General features: G+C 50.2%; 1 protein-coding gene across 2 annotated transcripts in view; it reads right to left on the bottom strand.

Moving 5' to 3' along the window:
* Positions 1-133: 133 nt before the first annotated feature.
* The window catches only part of NRIP3 (nuclear receptor interacting protein 3), a 33,107-nt gene continuing 12,365 nt past the window's right edge, over positions 134-20,875 (bottom strand). The window contains exons 2-8 of one of the 2 annotated variants that reach the window (XM_044273234.1): positions 16,828-16,890; positions 12,418-12,591; positions 12,183-12,265; positions 10,823-10,956; positions 1,605-1,657; positions 1,291-1,388; positions 134-309 (exon numbers count right to left, since the gene is read on the bottom strand). In XM_044273234.1, coding sequence (XP_044129169.1) covers positions 291-309; positions 1,291-1,388; positions 1,605-1,657; positions 10,823-10,956; positions 12,183-12,265; positions 12,418-12,591; positions 16,828-16,890 — 624 coding nt within the window. In that variant the 3' untranslated portion in view covers positions 134-290. The remainder of the gene's footprint in view (positions 310-1,290; positions 1,389-1,604; positions 1,658-10,822; positions 10,957-12,182; positions 12,266-12,417; positions 12,592-16,827; positions 16,891-20,875) is intronic. The other variant, XM_044273235.1, reaches the window with a different exon arrangement.

Below are 20,875 nucleotides of genomic sequence, written 5' to 3'. Positions count from 1 at the left end.
CTTGTGTCTATTTCACACGCACTCCCTGCTCCGGCCATTTGGTGGCGCTGTGGGCCAGTCTGTGTGGGGGGATGGGTGAAAAGATCTTCTGTGCCACCAGTTTTGTATAAACGGCAAAATATTAAAATACATCTTGTAAAAAATCTCCAATTTTAGTGAAATCATCAGGAAGCGGGTGTTATAAAAAAGCACAAGGCGTCACAGATCGGGGGCACACGGCGATGACACGGGAGGATTGTTCAGACGCGATGACAACGCTTGTATTCTTGTTCGGTTCAGGATCTGTCTCCTTATGATACGTCTGATGAGCTGATATAAAGAGAGGGAAGGGTTAATCAGTTATTATAATACTGGTGCATAGTAGCCATAGACTGTCCTGCTAGAGCTGGGGGGGGCAATGTTTAGTACTTATTTAACCCTTTAGACCCAGGTGGGTGAGAGGGGTTCTGTGACCGCAGGGGTTCTAGACTGCCAAAGACAACAGGACTGAGTGTGGGCCCCTGTGGAGGAGAGGCGAGGATCGGCTGACTTCTTCTTCTTCTTTTTGGTCTGAACTGGGGTCTGTTTTAGGAGTCTGCTCTGGGGCCTCATTTGGGCCTCTTTCCCACGAGCGATACGGATTAGGTCCGGATGCGTTCTGTGAAACTCGCACTATTTTGCAAGCAAGTTCAGTCAGTTTAGTCTGTGATTGCGTTCAGTTGTTCAGTTTTTTTCCACGCGGGTGCAATGCATTTTGATGCGTTTTTCACGCGCGCGATAAAAAACTGGAGGTTTAAAAACAACATCTCCTAGCAACAATCTGTGAAAAACGCATTGCATTCGTGCCTGCTTGCAGATACAATGCGTTTTTCACTGAAGCCCCATTCAATTCAATGGGGCCAGGGCTGCGTGACAAACGCAGAATATAGAACATGCTGCGATTTTCACGCAAAGCAGAACTGAGGCGTGAAAAAATAAAACCACTCATGTACACGGACCCATTGAATTGAATGGGTCAGGATTCAGTGCGGGTGCTATGCGTTCACGTCACGCGTTGCACCCGCTTGGAATTTTCGCTCGCGTGAAAGGGGTCTGAGGGTTCTGGCCTGAGCTCTGATCTGCTTAGGATCTGGAGTCTGGACTGGTTTGAGGGCTCTAGAGTCCAAAACCTGGTGGCCACAAATAAATCCTCTGATCAGCTGTGGGGGAGCCCTGTAGTCAGCATTCATAGCTCTGGCTGATGGTGGAGGTTGTAGTCCTGCTCACATCTGCGCTGCCCTTCTCTAATGTCTAGGACCTGGCCGGACTCACTTCTCCTCTCTGGAGGCGTGGCGGCTCGCGATGAACGGCACGACCTCTCTCTCCGTTCTTCCCACCTCAAGGTGATTCTTCTCCAGGTTTATCACACACTGAGGAGTGGAAACACAAGGAATTATGGGTGGAAGAAGCGGCATCAGGTGACGCTGATCCTAGTGTTTCCTGGGATCTGGTCTTTGTGTTACATGTTGCCCTGGGTTACAGCACAATGACCCCTCCCAGATACATTGTATCCGGTGAAGGGAGCTCAGCAGAAGTGACATCATCAGGTCTCAGGTATACAAGACGGAGATTTCCGGGGATCTTACCTTCAGGGAGCGCAGAGCCTGGAGACCCAGGGAGAAGCTCTGCTCCTTGTCATCTGGAGGAGAGAGGCAAAGATGTGAGGACCCTCAAAACAATGCATCAAACAGAACGCAGTAAAATATCCCCCTGAAGGATGGGAGGGGCCAAATGAGTTGCCCCTCCCCCACGGAACCAACAGTGCTTCCAGTGAGCTGGATGCCAAGTGCTGTGTCATTTTAAGATCTCTGTTTGCTTCCGGTGAATAGAAACAAAATTGTTTACATTCAAAGACTGGAAAACCTTACATACCTAATGCTTCTCAGAGCTGAGGAGTCGTTACAGTCGTACTGTTATGGACTATTGATACAAAATGGATACTTGCTTGTTGAGCTAAGATGGCGGCCAGGCATTCAGCCTACACCTATAAACTAGAATCTTACTTTGTGTTTTTATCATGTGTTTCTTTGTGGTTTCCGTTCAGCTCAAGCAAGCAGTTACAAAGAAAGAAGTAACAGTTTCACCCAGGAACAAGGTGGGGGAGTGAGGAGGAATTTCCTCTGGCCGTCAAGGTTACAGAAAAGTAGAGAGTTCATAGCCAATAGAAAATATATACTTTATCTTTCACCCCCCCCCTCACTCCCTCCTTTCGTGAAAACTATGTATTGTCTGTTTTCTTAGAAATAAACCAGAGATCCTTTTTAACTCCATGTAGTGAGTTGTCTGTCTGATCTCTCCGTGCACGTATCTTAATTAATTTGGAGCAGTACATCAAATCAAACTGACAGCTTTGTCAGAACCAGAACAATTTTGGCGCCCAATCGTGGGGCTCGAGGATTGGACCCTCTGTTCCCGTACCCCCAGAGACCAGACGAGAAGAGGCGCACTAACGGACACCGGGATCGTAACCCGTGATATGAGGTAAGAAAATTGAGTCATCTTGCCCATAAAGTGTCCCCTGGTGTAGCCTCTTGGTGTTCGTCTGAGGGAGGGGTGCGGAAGCAGTCTGGGACGTCCTCGAGGGCATGAAAGTAAGAACCCCATATGTTTTCTTAAAGTCTTGATGTACTGTGTTGTGCCTATAAGTTGTGAAGACCCTGTTGACAAGTATCATTGACTGAGACACGGAGTTCTCCTGTGTTCCTGTATCGGAGTTCAGCCCGGTGTCTGACTCGAATCTCCATAAAGGGGACGATCACAGATGGGTGGAGAGCGGTTCGCGGTAGCCCAGAGTGTGCTGACCGGAACTCAAAGGTCTTCACGTCCAGTGATTACTCTATGCAGAGGTCTTTAGGCGGCTTCAGTAGGTACGAGAGATAATGGGAAATGAGGAAAGTGTCCCGAAGGGTTACTGTTCACCTGAACAGTACGTGGCGGACAGGAGAGGCAAACGTTTCATAAAAGGATTAAGTAAGTTGGAGAAGAGTTAAAGGTGTCTGTAAAGGAGGCATCCTCATAAAAGGATTAAGTAAGTTGGAGAAGAGTTATAGTGTCTGTAAAGGAGGCATCCTATGTAGTGCTACCTGGCAAGTGTTGTTAAACGAGAAGAGAGGGAAGTTAGAAGATGATAAATTGACAGACATGGTCCGTGTGTGGTTGGACTGTAGTAAAGAATTTGAACAGACCGGGGGGGAACTAAATTTTGATGAGAAAAGACAGAGATATTTCTGTAAGCCTGGTGTTGCATTGATACATGACTTGCCACCACCCTATAATGGCGCCGGGAAGAAAGCAGGTGGGTGGACCTGCAAAACATGTGGTCAACAGAATCCCTGCTCCCGTGATACGTGCCTTCCCTGTGGGGTTCCCCACCCACAAAACCACACCTTGGTAACTACTCCCCGGCACGTCCCATCACTTCCCGTGTTAGCTACAGCGCCATCTTGTCCCCAGCCAACGCCCATGAACGGACCTTTAATATCATTCGGTCCGGACCCCCCCGTCACTCCTATGTCACCCTTGCCCCTTCCTACTACCTTGTACCCCATGATAAACCCGGACGGTACATTCATGCTACCCCACTCACCTGCCACCCTTACTCCTATAATGGTAGGGGGGCAACCTGATGAAGCAGAACAGGGGGATGCAGACGGTGCTGCAGAATCCACAATGGGCATACAAAATGCACCGGGTAATATGCAGACTCCTTCGCGGGGTACCCCGACAGACTACGGGGATCCGCCAACTTTACCCCTGGCACCACAGTGGACTGTACCCATGACCGTGCGCCCATCACGACGTTCACAAGATCAAATACTGCAGGGTCGGATTACAGAGTTACAAAAGAACTTACAGAAAATTGAGCAGGGAAACCTTGAGACACTGAAAGAAGCCCTAGCACTTAACCGGCCACAGGGACCACCAAAATATGTGTCTTTCACCCCACAACAGTTATTCACCATAGTGAATTTACTGCCTGACCCTGAGACCCATCCCATGCCCTTTTTCAGGAAACTGTCCCAAGTGCATCAAACCTATGGGTGCACATGGTCGGACCTGCAAAGTATAGTGGAAAACAAGACAGGTGAATACTCCTCACTGATAATGGATCAAATCCACATCCCTGAGCTTAAAGGTGCTAACTTTGACCCCCGGGATCATGAGTCTGGAGAATTCTTTATAGAACAACTACAGAAATGGGCGAAAGCAAGATTAGCAGACCAATCCACGACATTACAAGATATGACACAGGAAAAAGTTGAAACTGTCGAGAAATTTGCTCAGAGGATTAAACAGAATTACAAAGACATGGGTTTTAGTCAGAATGAGCCTGTTCATCTCAGACTCTTGGCCCGCTCATTTGTCGATGGTCTACGACCAGAGATAAACAAAGCCCTTGTGACCTGTCGCCCTGAGTGGAAATCCTTGACACTAGATATGCTGGAGCAGATTGCAAAGGGTCTAGAGAGTAACACAAAGAAAACCCGTGCTGCTGTGATAGCCGTGATGTCAGGAGAAGATGGTGGAGAGCACCCACCCCCTTATGTCTGTTATGGGTGCGGCAAGCCCGGACACGTGAAACGGCACTGCCGTAGCAAACATCTGTGGCCAACCAATCAACGGCGACAGGGGGGCACTCAGCCCCCTTCATCGCAATAGGATGCTGGCAAACCAGTGCAGGGAGGGGACATTCCATATATGACAGTCTCTACCCCTCCTACCGGTCCCGCCCCTCGAGTGACTCTCGAGGTTGCAGGGAAGGAACTTTCATTTCTTGTGGACACTGGTGCAGCCCGCAGTGTATTATGTGAGACTGCCGTACCTCATTCTTGGCTCACTGACATTCAATTACCTTGTTCTGGACTGGAGGGGGTTGTGCAACATAACTCCGTGACCAAGCCACTCACAGTCACTCCCCCTAGATTCTCCCGGACTAAAACCCCCCAACTCCACCTCCCTGCAGGAGTCATGTCGCAGTTTGTTGTCAGCCAAACGTGCCCCTTCAATCTGTTAGGCTCTGATTTTCTTCAGAAAATCCAGGCTAACATACAGTTCAAAGAGGATGGAACAGTCACCCTCGGTACAGCCCTACACCCGGAGGATACTTGCCTCCTTATGGCATTAACCACACTTCAGGACGCTGACTCATATGAACTAGGGGATTCGCTGCAAACCATTTTGCACCTCATCCCCGATACTCTCTGGACCAAAGGACCCCAGGATATCGGACGCCTCAATGTCCCACCGGTCACTGTGACCCTGAAGGATCCCAAGGTTCTGCCATACAAAGCGCAATATCCGCTTTCTATCTCACAACAGGATGCTATTACTCTCCAGGTGCAGGCCCTCCTGCAGAATGGGGCAATCAAGATCACTACTTCTCCCTGTAACTCACCCCTTTACCCAGTACGGAAGAAAAGGGAGAAAGGGCAGCCTCCAACGTACCGCATGGTGCAGGACCTCCGAGTTGTCAATGAGGCTACTGTTCTTGAGACACCTATTGTCCCCAATCCGCACACACTCCTTGCTGGCATTCCACCCACGGCCACTACTTTCACTGTCATTGATCTGGCCAATGCATTCTTTTCTGTTCCCTTACATGAGAAATGTCAGTTTCTTTTTGCTTTCACACATGCAGGCAAACAGTACACCTGGACTGTTATGCCTCAAGGGGCTCAAAACAGCCCTTCCTGCTTCAGCAAGGCTATGTCCTCTGTTCTGCAACCCTGGCAAGCAGATCACCCGGATGTGGAACTCCTCCAGTATGTGGATGACCTTCTCCTCTGTGCGGTCTCTCCCCAAATCTGCATGACAAAATCTGTCTCACTTCTCCAGTTTTTAGCCTCTGCTGGATGTCGGGTCTCACAAGCCAAACTACAACTGTGTCTCCCCAAAGTTGTCTTCCTAGGTCATTGCATCTCTCAAGGTCACAAGCACCTCACTGAGGCGAGGAAGAAGGCTATCTCTGACATCCAACTCCCGGACACTCCTCATCAGCTGCAAACCTTCCTGGGACTCATCTCCTACTGCAGGCCTTGGATATCTGATGCTTCTGTCCTCATGCAGCCCTTATATGACTGTATACCACGTAATGCTGCTACTCCTTTCCAGATGACAATGGAGGCCGGAGAGGCTTTTCAGTCATTAAAGGCCGCCATTGCATCTGCCCCTGCGCTTGGCATCCCCAACTACAACCTTCCTTTCCGGCTGTATGTCATGGAACGCCAAGGTCACGCTACTGGAGTCCTCACTCAAACTCATGGTGGCCGCAATCGACCCTTGGGTTACTATTCTAAGCGTCTTGACCCGGTAGCCAGAGCCGCCCCGTCCTGTGTCAGAGCTATCCATGCTGCCAGCTCTCTTCTAAACGTCACATCTGACGTTGTGCTGGGTCATCCCCTCACTATTCTGGCTCCCCATGACATTTCTGCCATCCTCCAGCAGACTCAACCTAAACACCTCACTGCACAGCGCCACCTCCGGCTTCAGTGTAGTTTGCTTCTGCCAGATAATGTCACCATTCAGAGGTGCCACATCCTCCATCCTGCTGCACTCCTTCCTCTTCCAAGGGGGGAGTATAATGGAGATTCTGAAGATTTTATTGATCTACATGCTGAAGAGGATCTTCAGGAAGAAGAACTATGGGCCTCAACCGACTCTCTTTACAAGGAACAAGAACATGATTGCATCACAATGATGGAAGCTGAAGTAGGGACACCACCATCAGTCCAAGACACTCCTCTGACAAACCCTCATTGGATTCTCTTTGTGGACGGCTCAAGGTATGCCGATGACAAGGGGAAGTTCCATACAGGCATGGCAGTCACAAGTGAGCATGAAGTGCTGTGTGCAAGACAATTGCGCCCAGACCAGTCAGCACAAGAAGCTGAACTCATTGCCCTCACTGAAGCCTGCCTCATGGCAAAAGACTCTACCGCCAATATCTACACAGATTCTAGATATGCCTTTGGAGTGGTTCATGACTTTGGACTAATATGGAGGGCCCGGGATTACATCACAGCTGCAGGAACCCCGATTAAGAATGCTGCAGCAGTAGCAGCCCTGATGGCAGCAGTACTCCTGCCCAACCAAGTGGCAGTGATCAAAGTAAAGGCCCATACTCGAGCTGACACCCCTGAGGCCAGAGGGAACGCCCTAGCTGACCAAGCGGCCAAGGAAGCAGCAGTGAAAGAGGAAAGAGTCCAGTCAGACCAGATTATGATAACACAAGAAGAAATCACATGGGACCTCCTGAAACAAATGCAGAAACAGGCCACTCTCAGGGAAAAGGAAATCTGGCTGAAAGAATCAGCCCTCGAAGAAGAATCTGGACTCTGGACACAAGGAAAGAGAGTCTGCCTACCCAGAGCTCTTTATCCCCTAATAGCCTCAGTGGCCCATGGGCCCACCCACCAATCCAAAACCATCATGAAAGAACTAATTGACAAAATATGGGTGGCCCCAGGGATAACCCCTGTCCTGGTGAGACATACTCAAGCGTGTCTCATCTGTGCAGAGTGTAACCCCGGCAGAACCGAGCCCACTCCCAGAAAATGTCTCCCGAAAGCCTTATATCCCTTTCAGAGGATACAAATCGATCATATCCAGATGCCAATGTGCCAAGGGTTTCAATATGTGCTAGTAGTGATAGACTTGTTCTCTGGGTGGCCAGAAGCCTACCCCGTCCGAAACCAGACAGCAACCACTACTGCAAAAAAACTGATGCAGGAGCTTGTCTGTAGGTTCGGAGTACCTGAGGTCATTGAGAGTGATCAGGGCCCAGCATTCACTGCTAGTCTAACCCAAGAGGTCTGGAAGATGGTAGGGTCACACCTGGCGTATCATACCCCATACAGGCCCCAAAGCAGCGGCAAAGTCGAAAGATTGAACGGGGTGTTAAAATCTAAAATGCTGAAGATGACCAGGGAGACTGGGCTTAATTGGGTTCAGTGTTTGCCTATAACCCTCTTTTCCGTTAGGCATACACCAAGGCCCCCACACAAACTAACCCCATATGAGATCTTATTTGGGACAGGGCCAAGAATGGGACAGTATTTCCCACAACAGTTACAAATGCATTATGAATCTGTTGCAAAATATGTGATAGCCTTGAGCAAGCAATTGTCTAATATACATGCACAAGTTTTCTCTTCCATTCCAGATCCTAACTCCCTAGAGGGAAGCCACACTCTCAAACCTGGAGAGTGGGTGGTGGTCAAGAAACACGTCAGAAGCACCCTCGAACCACGATACGAGGGACCTTACCAGGTGTTGCTGACTACTCCAACCTCTGTGAAACTCGAAGGGAGACCCACCTGGATCCACGCTTCTCATTGTAAAAGAGTGAAGGCTGTCCCACCGTCCCAGGAACCATAAGCCATGAGGATTCACATACTGATCATGACTTTGACAGTGGGCATATCTGCAGTATTCACGCCACTGGGTGATGAATGGGACAATTCACTGATACGGCACCATCAAATTTTAGTCCAGGGGTTGAAGGAGACTGAAACTCTGAGAGATTGTTGGATCTGTACCCACAGTCCCGTGAGTTCAACCAGTATGCCTTATTTTGCAATACCCCTGGACCTTTCTGAACTGATTGACCTGTCTAATTCTACCATCTTTCTCACTAGTATACACCAAGTTAAATCCAATACAAACAAGGACAGGGAAGTAGCCTTACCTGTTGCAGGGTGGGCAGATGCCCCATGGCTCATGATAAACAGATCAGGCCCCTCGGTAGATTATAGCTCTACTCCTTGGCAAGAGGGACACTGGGCTAATGTCACATGTTTTCCTAGCTGGACACACTGTTATTGTCTCCAAGTACAAACCAAAGGTATGACATTTAGTCCACACATACACTCAGGTTGCAATGATTCAACAACAGACAGCCACGTGCAGTGTATTGGTGTAGATGCTGTGAATGGAAAGGATCTGCCCTGTAACAACCGTACTGTACAGGATCTCCTGACAGGTATATTAGCTAACGACACCGAAAGTCAGTCAAAAGGATATGAGTTGGCGAAAGGGACACAATTAGCCAAACTAATTACCCGATTATTCAATGGCACAGCAGTAGCAGTTCCAGACGACATATACTTAGTTTGTGGACACAAAGCATACAAATGGTTATCCGAGAATGTCACAGGACTGTGCACCATCGCCAGGCTTACTCCTGCCACCTTTATAGTACCACACTCTGAAATTGACATAAATGCAGTACCTAAACACACCTTGTATCGTAGGGCCAAAGATAACACACCCAGACCAAATGGCAAGCCACATGTAGTAGAGATGAGCATTACCAACAAAACTGTTAGTTCCATCTTCATATATCCCATGATAGTGCAGATGTGGGATCATCTGGTAGTAGCAACAGACCTGGATGACCAAATATGGGAAGTGATGAGACTTATGAATACCTCAAACATTGTGCAAAACCAGTTAATCATTGTCACCAACCAACACACATTAGTTCTAGATTATGTTACAGCTAAAGACGGAGGTATGTGCCAGATCGTGGGACCCTCTTGTTGCCATTACATAGACCCGCAGGGTAATTTGCAAGTTAAGGTGGGTATAGAGAAAATGGCGGATTTAAGAGATAAATGGCTGGATGCACATAAAGCTGATAAAGATACATGGTGGTCTGATACCTTCTCTTCCCTTAACCCCAATAACTGGTTCAAAGGTATTGGGGGTTGGCTCATGGGAATTGTCCAAGTAATATTGCAGGTAGCCCTAATAATATTGGTGATATATGTAGTGATTAAGCTCGTTCTTATTTGTGTGACCCGCTTTTCAAAAAGAATGAAGAAAACTGATGAACGACCTATTATGCTCCTCTACGATGAGGAAGGACAGAAGGAAACATCGTTCAACACAGCTCCCCCTCCTCACAATGATGCCTGGCTGAGATAGGGTGAGATGAATCCCAGGGTATTACCACAAGTCCGAGCAACCGGGAGCCTACCTATAAGGGGTAGGTTGTCGCCACTGCGGGTGAAGAGGATACGAATGGTATGCCCAGGGGATTCGCTAGGCGAAGGGAAAGTCTACAATCAAGTCTCCAAGGGGGGACTGTTATGGACTATTGATACAAAATGGATACTTGCTTGTTGAGCTAAGATGGCGGCCAGGCATTCAGCCTACACCTATAAACTAGAATCTTACTTTGTGTTTTTATCATGTGTTTCTTTGTGGTTTCCGTTCAGCTCAAGCAAGCAGTTACAAAGAAAGAAGTAACAGTTTCACCCAGGAACAAGGTGGGGGAGTGAGGAGGAATTTCCTCTGGCCGTCAAGGTTACAGAAAAGTAGAGAGTTCATAGCCAATAGAAAATATATACTTTATCTTTCACCCCCCCCCCCTCACTCCCTCCTTTCGTGAAAACTATGTATTGTCTGTTTTCTTAGAAATAAACCAGAGATCCTTTTTAACTCCATGTAGTGAGTTGTCTGTCTGATCTCTCCGTGCACGTATCTTAATTAATTTGGAGCAGTACATCAAATCAAACTGACAGCTTTGTCAGAACCAGAACAGTACCAGTTTACAGAACCAGGACATTGTCTCCACAGGATACTGTGTGAGCAGGACTAGGGGTATTATCCTCCCTATAAATGCTCATGGCATGCTGGGAGTTGTAGTTCTGCAGAGATTGGTGACCTTTGTTCTAAATGAAAGCAATAATTCTTTCCATTCAAAAGCAACAAACCGAGATCTTGAACACGACATTTTGTGGTTACATGATTTCTGCAGGTAATGGAGGCGTCGGCTCTTTATGTAGCGTCTGATACCCACCGATAACGGCGGCGGCGCAGTCCAGGGAGATGCGGCCCAGCGTCACCGTCAGGAGCTCCACCTGACCAATGCTCTTCATGTTGTAGGGAAGCGATAAGTTCTCCTCCTTGTATGACCTGAAATGTTCCTTCAGCCTGAGACAGAAAAGAGGGGAAGATGTGACGTCCCAAGAGGTTCCAGCGCCAACACAAATTCTTCAAGGGACCCTATTGAGAGTGAAGCGAGCGGTGTCCAGACCCATAGAAGGTCTACGAGTCTGAACAAAGCACAGTCCGCAGAAAGAAAAGGCCCCCAACCCGTCATTGATTTACATTCAGTGACTGAAGAACCATCCCCAGCTGGTTTACTTCACTGACAACAAGCAGAGATCTTCAAGAGGAGTTGAAATACAAAGTGTATTAGAAAGTTTGAGAAGTATTCATTATATGACATTCAGACAATCCTTAGTTGTATCTGTTCTGGAAAAGCTGGGTGACAACCAATATGGCCGCCATTACTGCTCCCACACTGTTGGTCACCCAGCTTTCCCAGGTTCTGACAGATCAACCCCCTAGTTATACAGCAATAAGAAAGCAGAGGATTATTGTGACAATCCCTGTAATGGCTGCCGTAATGGTTGTCACCCAGCTTTCCCAGAAACAGATCTTGATGAGAAACGCTCTTCAGTAGTTTACATGATCTTTCCCCTCGCATTTCTGTGAGGTGGGGATGGGGGGGATTACCAGATCGCTTTAATACTGCGCCATTCTATTTCTTAGTAAAATTTGCTGTGTTGTGTGCAGAATTTGAGCGCGGTGACCTCTGCCGCCAGCTACTGCTCCGGGCACAGGATTTATGTGGTGCTGTCCCTTTAAATTCCTCTTTACCTTAGAGGGGAACTCCACTAAAGAGAGCAGTGTCCATATATGATCTTCAGGTACTTAGGCATGATATCGCACTCTCTCACTTCCAGAGCTGCATTCAGAATTCTGCTGGTTTCCTGTTAGCAGCTGAGGGGGCAGTCATGTCTGTGGCATGGGGCGAAAACGCAGACCCAGCAGAATAGAATTCAGAGGATAGAAACGTTACCCCAGGAGTAGAGACAAAAGGACTAACGCGCCCCAGCGAGCGGTGCCTCAAAATGCAGCGCAAAGTGGACATTTATCCGAAAGTGCTGGTCTACTGACAGTAGCTACCAGCAGAATTGTGAATGCAGCTCTGGATGGGACTGGAGTATTTGCTGGGTGACACAAGGCACAGATCTCCGCCCTGATGATCAGGACGTTCAGACTAGAAATTAATGGATAAAAAAAAACCTTCATCATGGGAATCGTGCCCCAGCTATGGTCACATCAATAGTGAGTGGAGGATGGGGGCTTACCCGAGTCGGTCCAGGCAGGCTGAGGATATGACGCTGTGCTGACAGGACGTGTCAATCTTCACCTTCATCTCCTTCCCTGCGCACTGCGTAAAAAGAGAAACCGAATTACCGCAGGAGGGGGCGCATCACGGTAGAATAATGAGTGGGACTAGGTATAGCATATTAACCCTTGCAATACACCAGTGGAGGGGGTGAAGGCCTCCATCTCTACATACATGTACATAGACCCCTCTACCTGACACCAGACAAAGACCGCGTTGTCCTCGTCGCTCTTCCTCGGCCTCTCTCCCTTCCCCTGATGCAGTTTGTTGCTCTGGGCTTCGCACTTTGGGATCCACGTTGGGCGATTGCTCCTCAGTTTTGATAAATTGCTCTCCAGCAATCGTCGCTGCAGAATGTTGTGTGGCTGCTGCAAAAGTCAGAAACCCAAAGAGTCAGGACCCTGGAAATGTGACAGTCTGCCAGATTCTGTTCCTGCAAGTGCCAAGGAGGCGGAGCTTTACTGTGAACTGCTCTTAGTGACAGCTGTAGCATCCAGCCAAGAGACCACATGGGCGGGGCTGTGCAGCAGCTTAAAGGGGTATTCCCATCTCAGACAATGGGGGCATATCGCTAGCATAGGTGCGGGTCCCATCTCTAAAAGAAAGCCTAACACGTGGCCGGCGGTCTCGGCTCTGGTCACCACCAAGCCTTCCTATTGGCCCGCCGAAAATAACTGAGTATCGCACTTGACTTTTTTTCAGAATTCCCCTAGAAATTAATGGGAGTGCACAGCGCTTGTGCAGCCACCACTCCCATTCATTTCTATGGGGTCGGCAGATATACAATACTTTGCCGGCTCCATTTATGTGATGGGTGTGGGTCCCACCTCTATGGCGATTTCTGAAAATCGTGCTCTGCTATTTTTCGAAGCCAATAGGAAGGCTTGGTGTTTGCCAGACCCGGCACCGCCGGTCACCATTTTGCCAGCCTCGTGTTAGGTGCGGGTCACACCTCTGGGACATGCACCTATCAGACAAAGGGGCATATCCTAGTGCATTGTCTAAGATGACACAACCCCTTTAATACCGGGAGCACTTCACAGTGAAGCTCCGCCTCCTGGACACTTGCAGGAGCAGAACCTGCAAGGATTACATCCAGTATACAGGAGAAGTGGTACTGTGTGTGTGTGTGTGTGTATGTGTGTGTATGTGTATGTGTGTGTGTGTATATATATATATATATACACACACACACACACACACACAGATACTGAGGAACTCTTTTAATTTTATACAAAAATACAAAAACTTTGCCATAAAATTTCCAAACAATATATAAAACAAGTATATACACTTACCCTACTGGCCCAGCTCCATGCATACTATCTCATTCATACCTACTGAAAAGAGAAAATAAAACCTAGCCTAACGTAAACATCCGATCCGGCTGAACCCCGACTATATACAAATTGTTTGTAACAGAAATAAATGACAACTTGTCACAATAAATAATTTTTTTTTTTTTTTTTTATTATATACATATTAATTTTATTTATTTTTTATTATTTTTTTGTATTTTTTTTTTTTATATACACACACATATATAAGAAAAACAAACCTATACTAACCCTACAAATCTATCTATCACATCACCTTCACCCAGGGCCAACCTCCGCCTCTTGTCTCTCCATGAGGCCAGCCCTTCCTCCACCACCCACACCCAGCCCCTCGCCTCATGTCCTCCTATGTCCGCATAGTCCAGGGCTGGATGCAGGCCTCCCCACACGAAAATAAATAAATAAATATGAACCCCCCCCCCCCCCCACCCCATCCCACCCAACCTAACTACACCCCACTTACCCTATCATACAATATATACATCTTATAACAACCATATCTATCTATACAAACCAATATTAAAATCCACCCGAAGGCCCAAGCTCAGTCATTTGCAAACCTTTCTTCAAAAACCCATCTTAAATACAAAACAAAAACCTAATGTGAAAGCCTCAGCCCAACACCAGGAAAAGTGCTACTGAGGCTAAGGCACATCAAAGGTGAAGCCTCTCCAGAGGTAAGAGACCCCATCCGTACCCACCTTCTCGCACTCAAGAGAGCGAACCTTCGCCAGGTCACCTAGAATGTTCCTACACACCTCTTCCACAGGGAGGACTTTCTGCTGGGTTGAAACTAAACACTGTGCGTTCCATGTGAAGTACCTGACCACTATGCTAACTACAAAAGCTGTGCATGGGTCCCTTCTTCCCAAACCTTTGAATGCTCCATAAGCCCATTCCGCATAGGAGAGGTTGGCTAGCCTAGGCCAGCCAATGGATGCGCCCACCCGTTTGTATACCTCTGTATTAAAGGGACACTGAAGCAGGAAGTGCTCCATACTTTCCAGTATGTCGCCACACTCCTCCCGGGGACAACCCCTTTCATCAGAGTTCCTATACCTCAAGTTGCCCCTTACATACAGCTTCCCGTGAAAGCAGCGCCAAGCCAAGTCCCAAAACTTCAAGGGGATCCTTGCCGAATTTAACAACTGTAAACCCCTGTCTAGATCCCGGCTTGGGCAATCCTTAAGGGCCAGGGGCTTTTGGAAGTGGGTCAACAAGACCCTCTCGTCAAGGGATCTCCTTGACTGGGTCTTTATTTCCCTCACTCCCAAACCCCACCGGCGGATCACCTTCAGAATCGGGGTGACATAAGCCGGAAGATATCCGTGAGGTGTACACAAATCCTTCACTTGCCCTCCTGTCTCCCACTCCTGGAAGAAAGGCCGAAACCAACCCCTGCAAGAGACTACCCACGGAGGAGCCCTCTCTTTCCAGAGGTTTGCCAGGTTGATCTTAACAAAGGTGTTCACGAGGAACACCACTGGGTTGACCATACCCAACCCCCCTAATCTCCTCGTACGGTATGTCACCTCTCTTGACTAGGTTCAGCCTATTCCCCCATAACAGTTGAAAGAACAGACTGTAAACCCGAGTCCAGAGAGGTTCTGGCAAGACACATACACTTGCCAAATAGATAAGCAAAGGGAGAAGGTAAGTCTTGATCAGGTTCACCCTTTCCCTGAGGGTCAAAGACCAACCCTTCCACTGGTCAACCTTCTGAGCGGCGATCGTGAGCCTGCTGTCCCAATTTTGGGTGGGATAATCCCCATGGCCGAATTGAACGCCTAGGACTTTGGCTGACGACTGGGGCTCTGGGAGGGTGTCCGGGAGACCGAAAGATGGATCACCCCCTCCCAGCCAGAGACTCTCACACTTATCCCGGTTAATCACGGACCCGGAAACTTCCGAGTAGCGTTCTACCTCCGACATCACGTATTCCGCCTCCCCTCCCGAGGACACGAAAACAGTGACGTCATCGGCATACGCCACCACCCTCAGAGTGGCTTCTGGCTCCTCCAGACTCATCCTGACTCCCGCCAACGGTCCTCGATCAATCCTGCTAATAAAAGGATCAATCGCAAACACGTATAAGAGCGGGCTCAATGGACAACCCTGGCGGACTCCAGACCCGACCTCAAAAGGGCTGCCAGACCAACCGTTCACCAGCGGGAGACTCTCTGCCCCTGCATACAAGATCTTTAACCAATCGACAAACCCCCCGGCAGGCCATATTTCAGAAGGACTGCCCAGAGGTACTCGTGGTCAACCCGATCAAAAGCCTTTGCCTGATCTAAAGCCAGCATGTACCCCTTCCAGTTACCCGCCCTACTCTGCTCCACTGCCTCTCGGACACCGAGCACAGCACTAAACGTGCTTCGGCCTGGAACTGAGCAATGTTGGGTCTCCGAAAGGAGCCGGGGCGCAAACTGCACCAACCGTTTAAACAGTATCTTGGCCAGGATCTTTCTGTCCGTATTGAGAAGCGCTATGGGACGCCAATTCTCAATACGGCTCAGATCTTTACCCTTTGATATAAGGATCAGAGCTGACCTCCTCATTGACTTCGGCAGAGCACGCGAGGAAAGGCACTCATTGAATACCTTAGTCAAGAGGGGAACCAAGGAGTCCTTAAAGGTCTTATAAAACTCGGATGTTAAGCCATCCGGGCCTGGCGACTTCTTTAGGGCAAGCCCTTCGATCGCCAGGCTGACTTCCTCTTCTCTGATTTCTTCTATCAAAACGCCAAGAGAGAGGTCTACTCTTGACTCAGGGATGGTTTCAGCCAGGAAAGCTGAAATCCTGTCCCGATTCAGATCCTTCTTCCTCCAAGAGGCACGAGTAGAAGGACTTGACGATTTCCAAGATCCCTGATCTGGACCTATCCAGAGATCCCGTACCATCGACCAGTCCCGTCACCAACTTACTTTTCACTGACATCTTACAGTTTCTGTAAGGGTCGGGCGAGCGGTACTTCCCAAAATCCCTCTCAAAAACCAAAGATGTGTGCCTATCGTACTGGCACCTCTTAAGCAAAGATTTCACCCTGGAGATATACTCTCGGCTACCTCCAGTCGAGACCAGTTGTTTGAGTTTCCTCCTCAGACCCTGATACAAGCGGTACCTGTCCAGGGACCTGAGGCTCGAGAGCTGGCGGAAGAACTTTGCCACCCGATCTTTGAATATCTCCCACCACTCAGACTTAGTGTCACAAAGATCCAGCAACTCTACCTGACTCTGAAGGAAGTCCTTAAAGGATTGTCTCACCTCTGCTTCCTCCAGGAGGGCCGAATTTAGCTTCCAATAGCCTCTTCCCATTTGGGGGGGATTCTGCAACATTCAAAGAGAACATAATCATACAGTGATCAGAGAATTCCACCTCTACCACCTCTAAAGGTGAAAAAGTAGTCTCCTCCTTTAAATATTCTATTCTAGACCTAATCTGACTAACTCTATAATAAGTGAAACCACCGTGGCCTGGGGTGTGCCTAATGTGGACATCCACCAAGCGAGCCTCGCTAGCTATGCTATTCAGGGATACACTATCATAAGCCAGCCGGTTTCTGGCGCCTCCCCGGTCTTGGGACCTAGTGACTGTATTAAAGTCCCCGCCAAAGACCACCTGCCGACTCGTAAAAAGGAAAGGTTTGATCCTCATAAAGAGACGCTTCCGATCCCACCTGGTTTGGAGACCATAGATGTTTATCAGGCGAAGCTCTTGACCCTTCATGAGGACATCTAAAATCAAACACCTCCCCATTTCTAACTCAATCACTCGTCGGCTTTCTACTGGTGCGGTAAAAAGAACCGCCACTCCGCTATACGGCTCAGCCGCAAGAGACCAATATGATGGACCACGCCTCCACTCCTTTTTTGCTTTATACACAGCCGCCAAATCTGGCAGCCTGGTCTCTTGCAAAAATAAAATGTCAGCTTCAACCCGGCTGAGAAAATCAAAGGCTGCAAACCTAGCCGCATCCGATTTAATACTGGCGACATTAATGGTCGCCAGCGTCAACGGAGTGAGTGCCGCCATACAGAGTGATTAAGTTAGACGGCCTTCTTCCTTCCCTTCCCCTTCTTGTTCTTTTTCTTACCCCTCTTGGGGCTACCCCCTAAGGTGGCACGATCTCTTTTGAGAGAGACAGTGGTGTCCATCTCATTAGTCACCACCGCCTCCCCCTTCGCACCACCCTTGTCATTCCCATTACCAGCGTCTGGACCCGCCCCACCTCCCGAGGACCTTGCATCCTCACCGGAGGGAGGCGCGGGCCCTTCCAGAGGCTCCTTCTCTTGCCCCTCCGGCTCCCCACCTTCAACCTCCTCCCCGGAAGAAGAGATCTCATCCAAGGTGAGGTACCGGTTGGAAAGATCCAGGGGAAGAGAGTCAGGATTAGAGAGGTCCAGGGGGGAGCTGGCTTTGCCTTCCACAGGCACTCTAGCCGGGCTAGATCTTTTTTTGGTCAGACGTTTCCTTCTTGTTCTTTTAGACTCTGTCTCACTCTCCTCTGTTGCACTCTCGTAGCAAGAGGACAGAGTCCCCTCGGAACGGTCTAGTCTCGTGAGTTCCTCATTCACCTCAATATCCCCCAGGGTCTCAGCTCTAGGAGAGGCATTCTCTTGGGAGGGCACAGGCATCACCCCAGGAGGGGGTTCCACCTGCCCCCTCTCCATTTGACGCCCCTCCCTCCGTCTCTGCTGGGACGGGCTTTCTTTTCTCTTCATCGACCCCACTGCCCTGTTGCCTTCGCCAGCACTCGCCTCGGCAGTGGGGGCCTCCCGGCTCGCCTCTGCGCGTGCACGAGCCACGTTGGCGACAGAGCGAGGGCAACGACTGAACGGGTGCCCTAGCTCACCACACAGGTTGCATCCAATCTGTCCACAAGATGCAGCTAGATGGCCTTCACCCCCGCACAACGCGCACCTCTGCACTTGGCAGCTGGCGCTGAAGTGCGAAGGGCTGCCGCACTTGTAACACAGCTTAGGCTGCCCCCTGTAGAACACCATGATCCTATCCCGACCAAGGAATGCAGATGACGGTATGTGGGAAACCGACCCCCCTGAATGTTTCAACTTAATCTGAAACGTCCAGGCACCCGACCAGATGCCAAACTCATCCAGGTTCTTGCTAGGAAGACCCTGGACGTCCCCGTACCTGCTCAACCAGGTCAAGATGTCAACACAAGAAAGTGACTCATTACGGGTCAGAACGGTCACTTTCTTGACCTCATTCTGGCGGGTTATCGCTTGCACAAAAAACCCCTGCCAGTCCGGCTGGTCTTTTGCCAGTTCATACCCAGACCAGAAAAGTTCAAGACCCTCTGGCCGGGCAAAACTGACATCAAACTCCCGGGTGCCATACGGATGTATCAGGGCAAAGATGTCACATGCCCTGATGCCCATCTGAAAGAGAAGCTCCGCCACCCTCTTCCTGGTAGGGCACGCTTCATTGCCTCTCCATTTCAGACAGACAACATTCCGTCTGGCTGACCGAGGGCCGGTTGTGGGTGAGGACCAGGTGGTCTCGCCCCCGCCTTGCTCTCGGAAGGCACGCAGGCCATGCCTGTCTATCCAGAAGGATAGATCCACCTGCTGCCCCCCTACTGTAATGGAATTCTCCCCTCTCCTAAGAGCCTCTAGAAGTTGCCGCTGCAAGTTACCGTCACCAGACATTGGTAATGGGGAGGACAATGGGGACCGCCCCTCCCCCCCCCCCCCCCTGCGCCGGCGACCACACCAGCATAACTTCTGCCAGGCGTAACCGACGCAGGAGGGGCAGCCAGACCGGGCCCGCCCCCACCCCCCCCAGACCTATCTACAGCAGGTGTCACTCCAGACCCCTCTGAAGGGGCTACATGAGGCGCACCGGCCACTTGTACAGTGGCCGGCCGACCTCCAACATTCACCCCTCCATCAGGGCCCGGGGCAACACCACTAACATAAACCGTATTCACACAAGTGACCACTTCTTCAGTGGCCACTACCGCACTCTCCCCTCCACCCACACACACTGCTGGGCCAGAGCGGACAGAGGTCAGTTTATTCGTTTTGTCCAGCATTTCTTTGCTGGACACATTTTGAAAAGTCTTTCCTGATTTTTCGGGCCGGCGGGCTGTAGAACCACTGGTCCCAGCCACGCCGGCCTTATCCACTCGACGGACAGTGCAGGAGGGAGGGGCGGTGCGCACCACACTCGCATCAGGACCGCCCCCTCCCTCTCTGCCTACAGACACACTGCTTTGAGCCCCTTTGTGGATTTCCGAAGCTCCACCCCTGACCACTCCCACTGCGCCCCCACTCCCCGCCGCCACGACAATACCAGCGGAAGGGACCGAAGCGGAGCAGACCGGGACAGAGGAGACTGGAACCCCGGCAAGGACCTGGGCACACAACTTGGGAGGGGCGGAGGCAGCCACCTCGCACCCTCCCCCTGCAACTCCGGATCGGGACGCCGCTGCACTCGCGGCCGCACCCCCTCCACCCACAGCCACCCCTGCCCCCCCGTCCCCCGCCGCCATGCCAAAACCGACAGGGGGGACTGCAGGGCGCACGGGAGCGGCGAAGCAGACCGCGGCAGAGGACAGGGATCCCGGCAACGACCTCTGCAAGGGGGGCAGTGGCAGCCACATCGCCCCGACGCTCCTCCACCCGGCACTTGTCCAGTGCCCCAGCAGAGGTGGGCGGAGCCACCCGACCACCAACCATGCCCCCCTCGCCACTCGCCCCGGGAGCCTTCCTGTCTGGCCCCTCCTGCTTTTCCTCACCGCCCCTGTTACCGCAAACAGGGACGGCGTCCTGCGCCATCTTTGCCACGTCTGTCTCCCCACTCCTACGCACCGGTCCCACAGCAGAGACCGGGCCAGGGAGGATGGTGGGGTTCGTGCCCTGAGCTGGCTTTGCAGCTGGCCCCGGGCACGCAGGGTGGGTCACATAGACATACCTCACCTCTGGCTTTAATGTCTTTGTTTTTCTTTTCTTTCCCATCGGCTCATCTTCAGGTAGTTCGTCACCAAAGCAAATGTCCTCACAAATTTTGGGGGACTCCAGGTGGCGTATTTCGGCCATAAGCTGCCCCCCAACTCCGCTGTTTTCACGGTACCCGCCTTCTTCATCGGAACTAGTGGGGGGCAGGCACACCTGCTCTGCGGTGATGCCAGTTTCCGCAGGTTGCCCCCCCATGTCTGACTCTTCCTCCTCACTAGAGGAGTCATCTTCTTGTTTCTGATTTCCAGCCATTTCATTAAACCTTTGATCGTTCATGAGCTTTTCCTTAAAGGGGCCACTGTTCTCCAGAATGGCCCCCATTCTTTCCTGC

This window comes from Bufo gargarizans, unplaced genomic scaffold (genome assembly GCF_014858855.1).
Source record: "Bufo gargarizans isolate SCDJY-AF-19 unplaced genomic scaffold, ASM1485885v1 fragScaff_scaffold_499_pilon, whole genome shotgun sequence".
Classification (NCBI taxonomy): Eukaryota; Metazoa; Chordata; class Amphibia; order Anura; family Bufonidae; genus Bufo; species Bufo gargarizans.
Note: the sequence above shows the minus strand (reverse complement) of the source record. Positions and strands in the feature narration are given on the sequence as shown.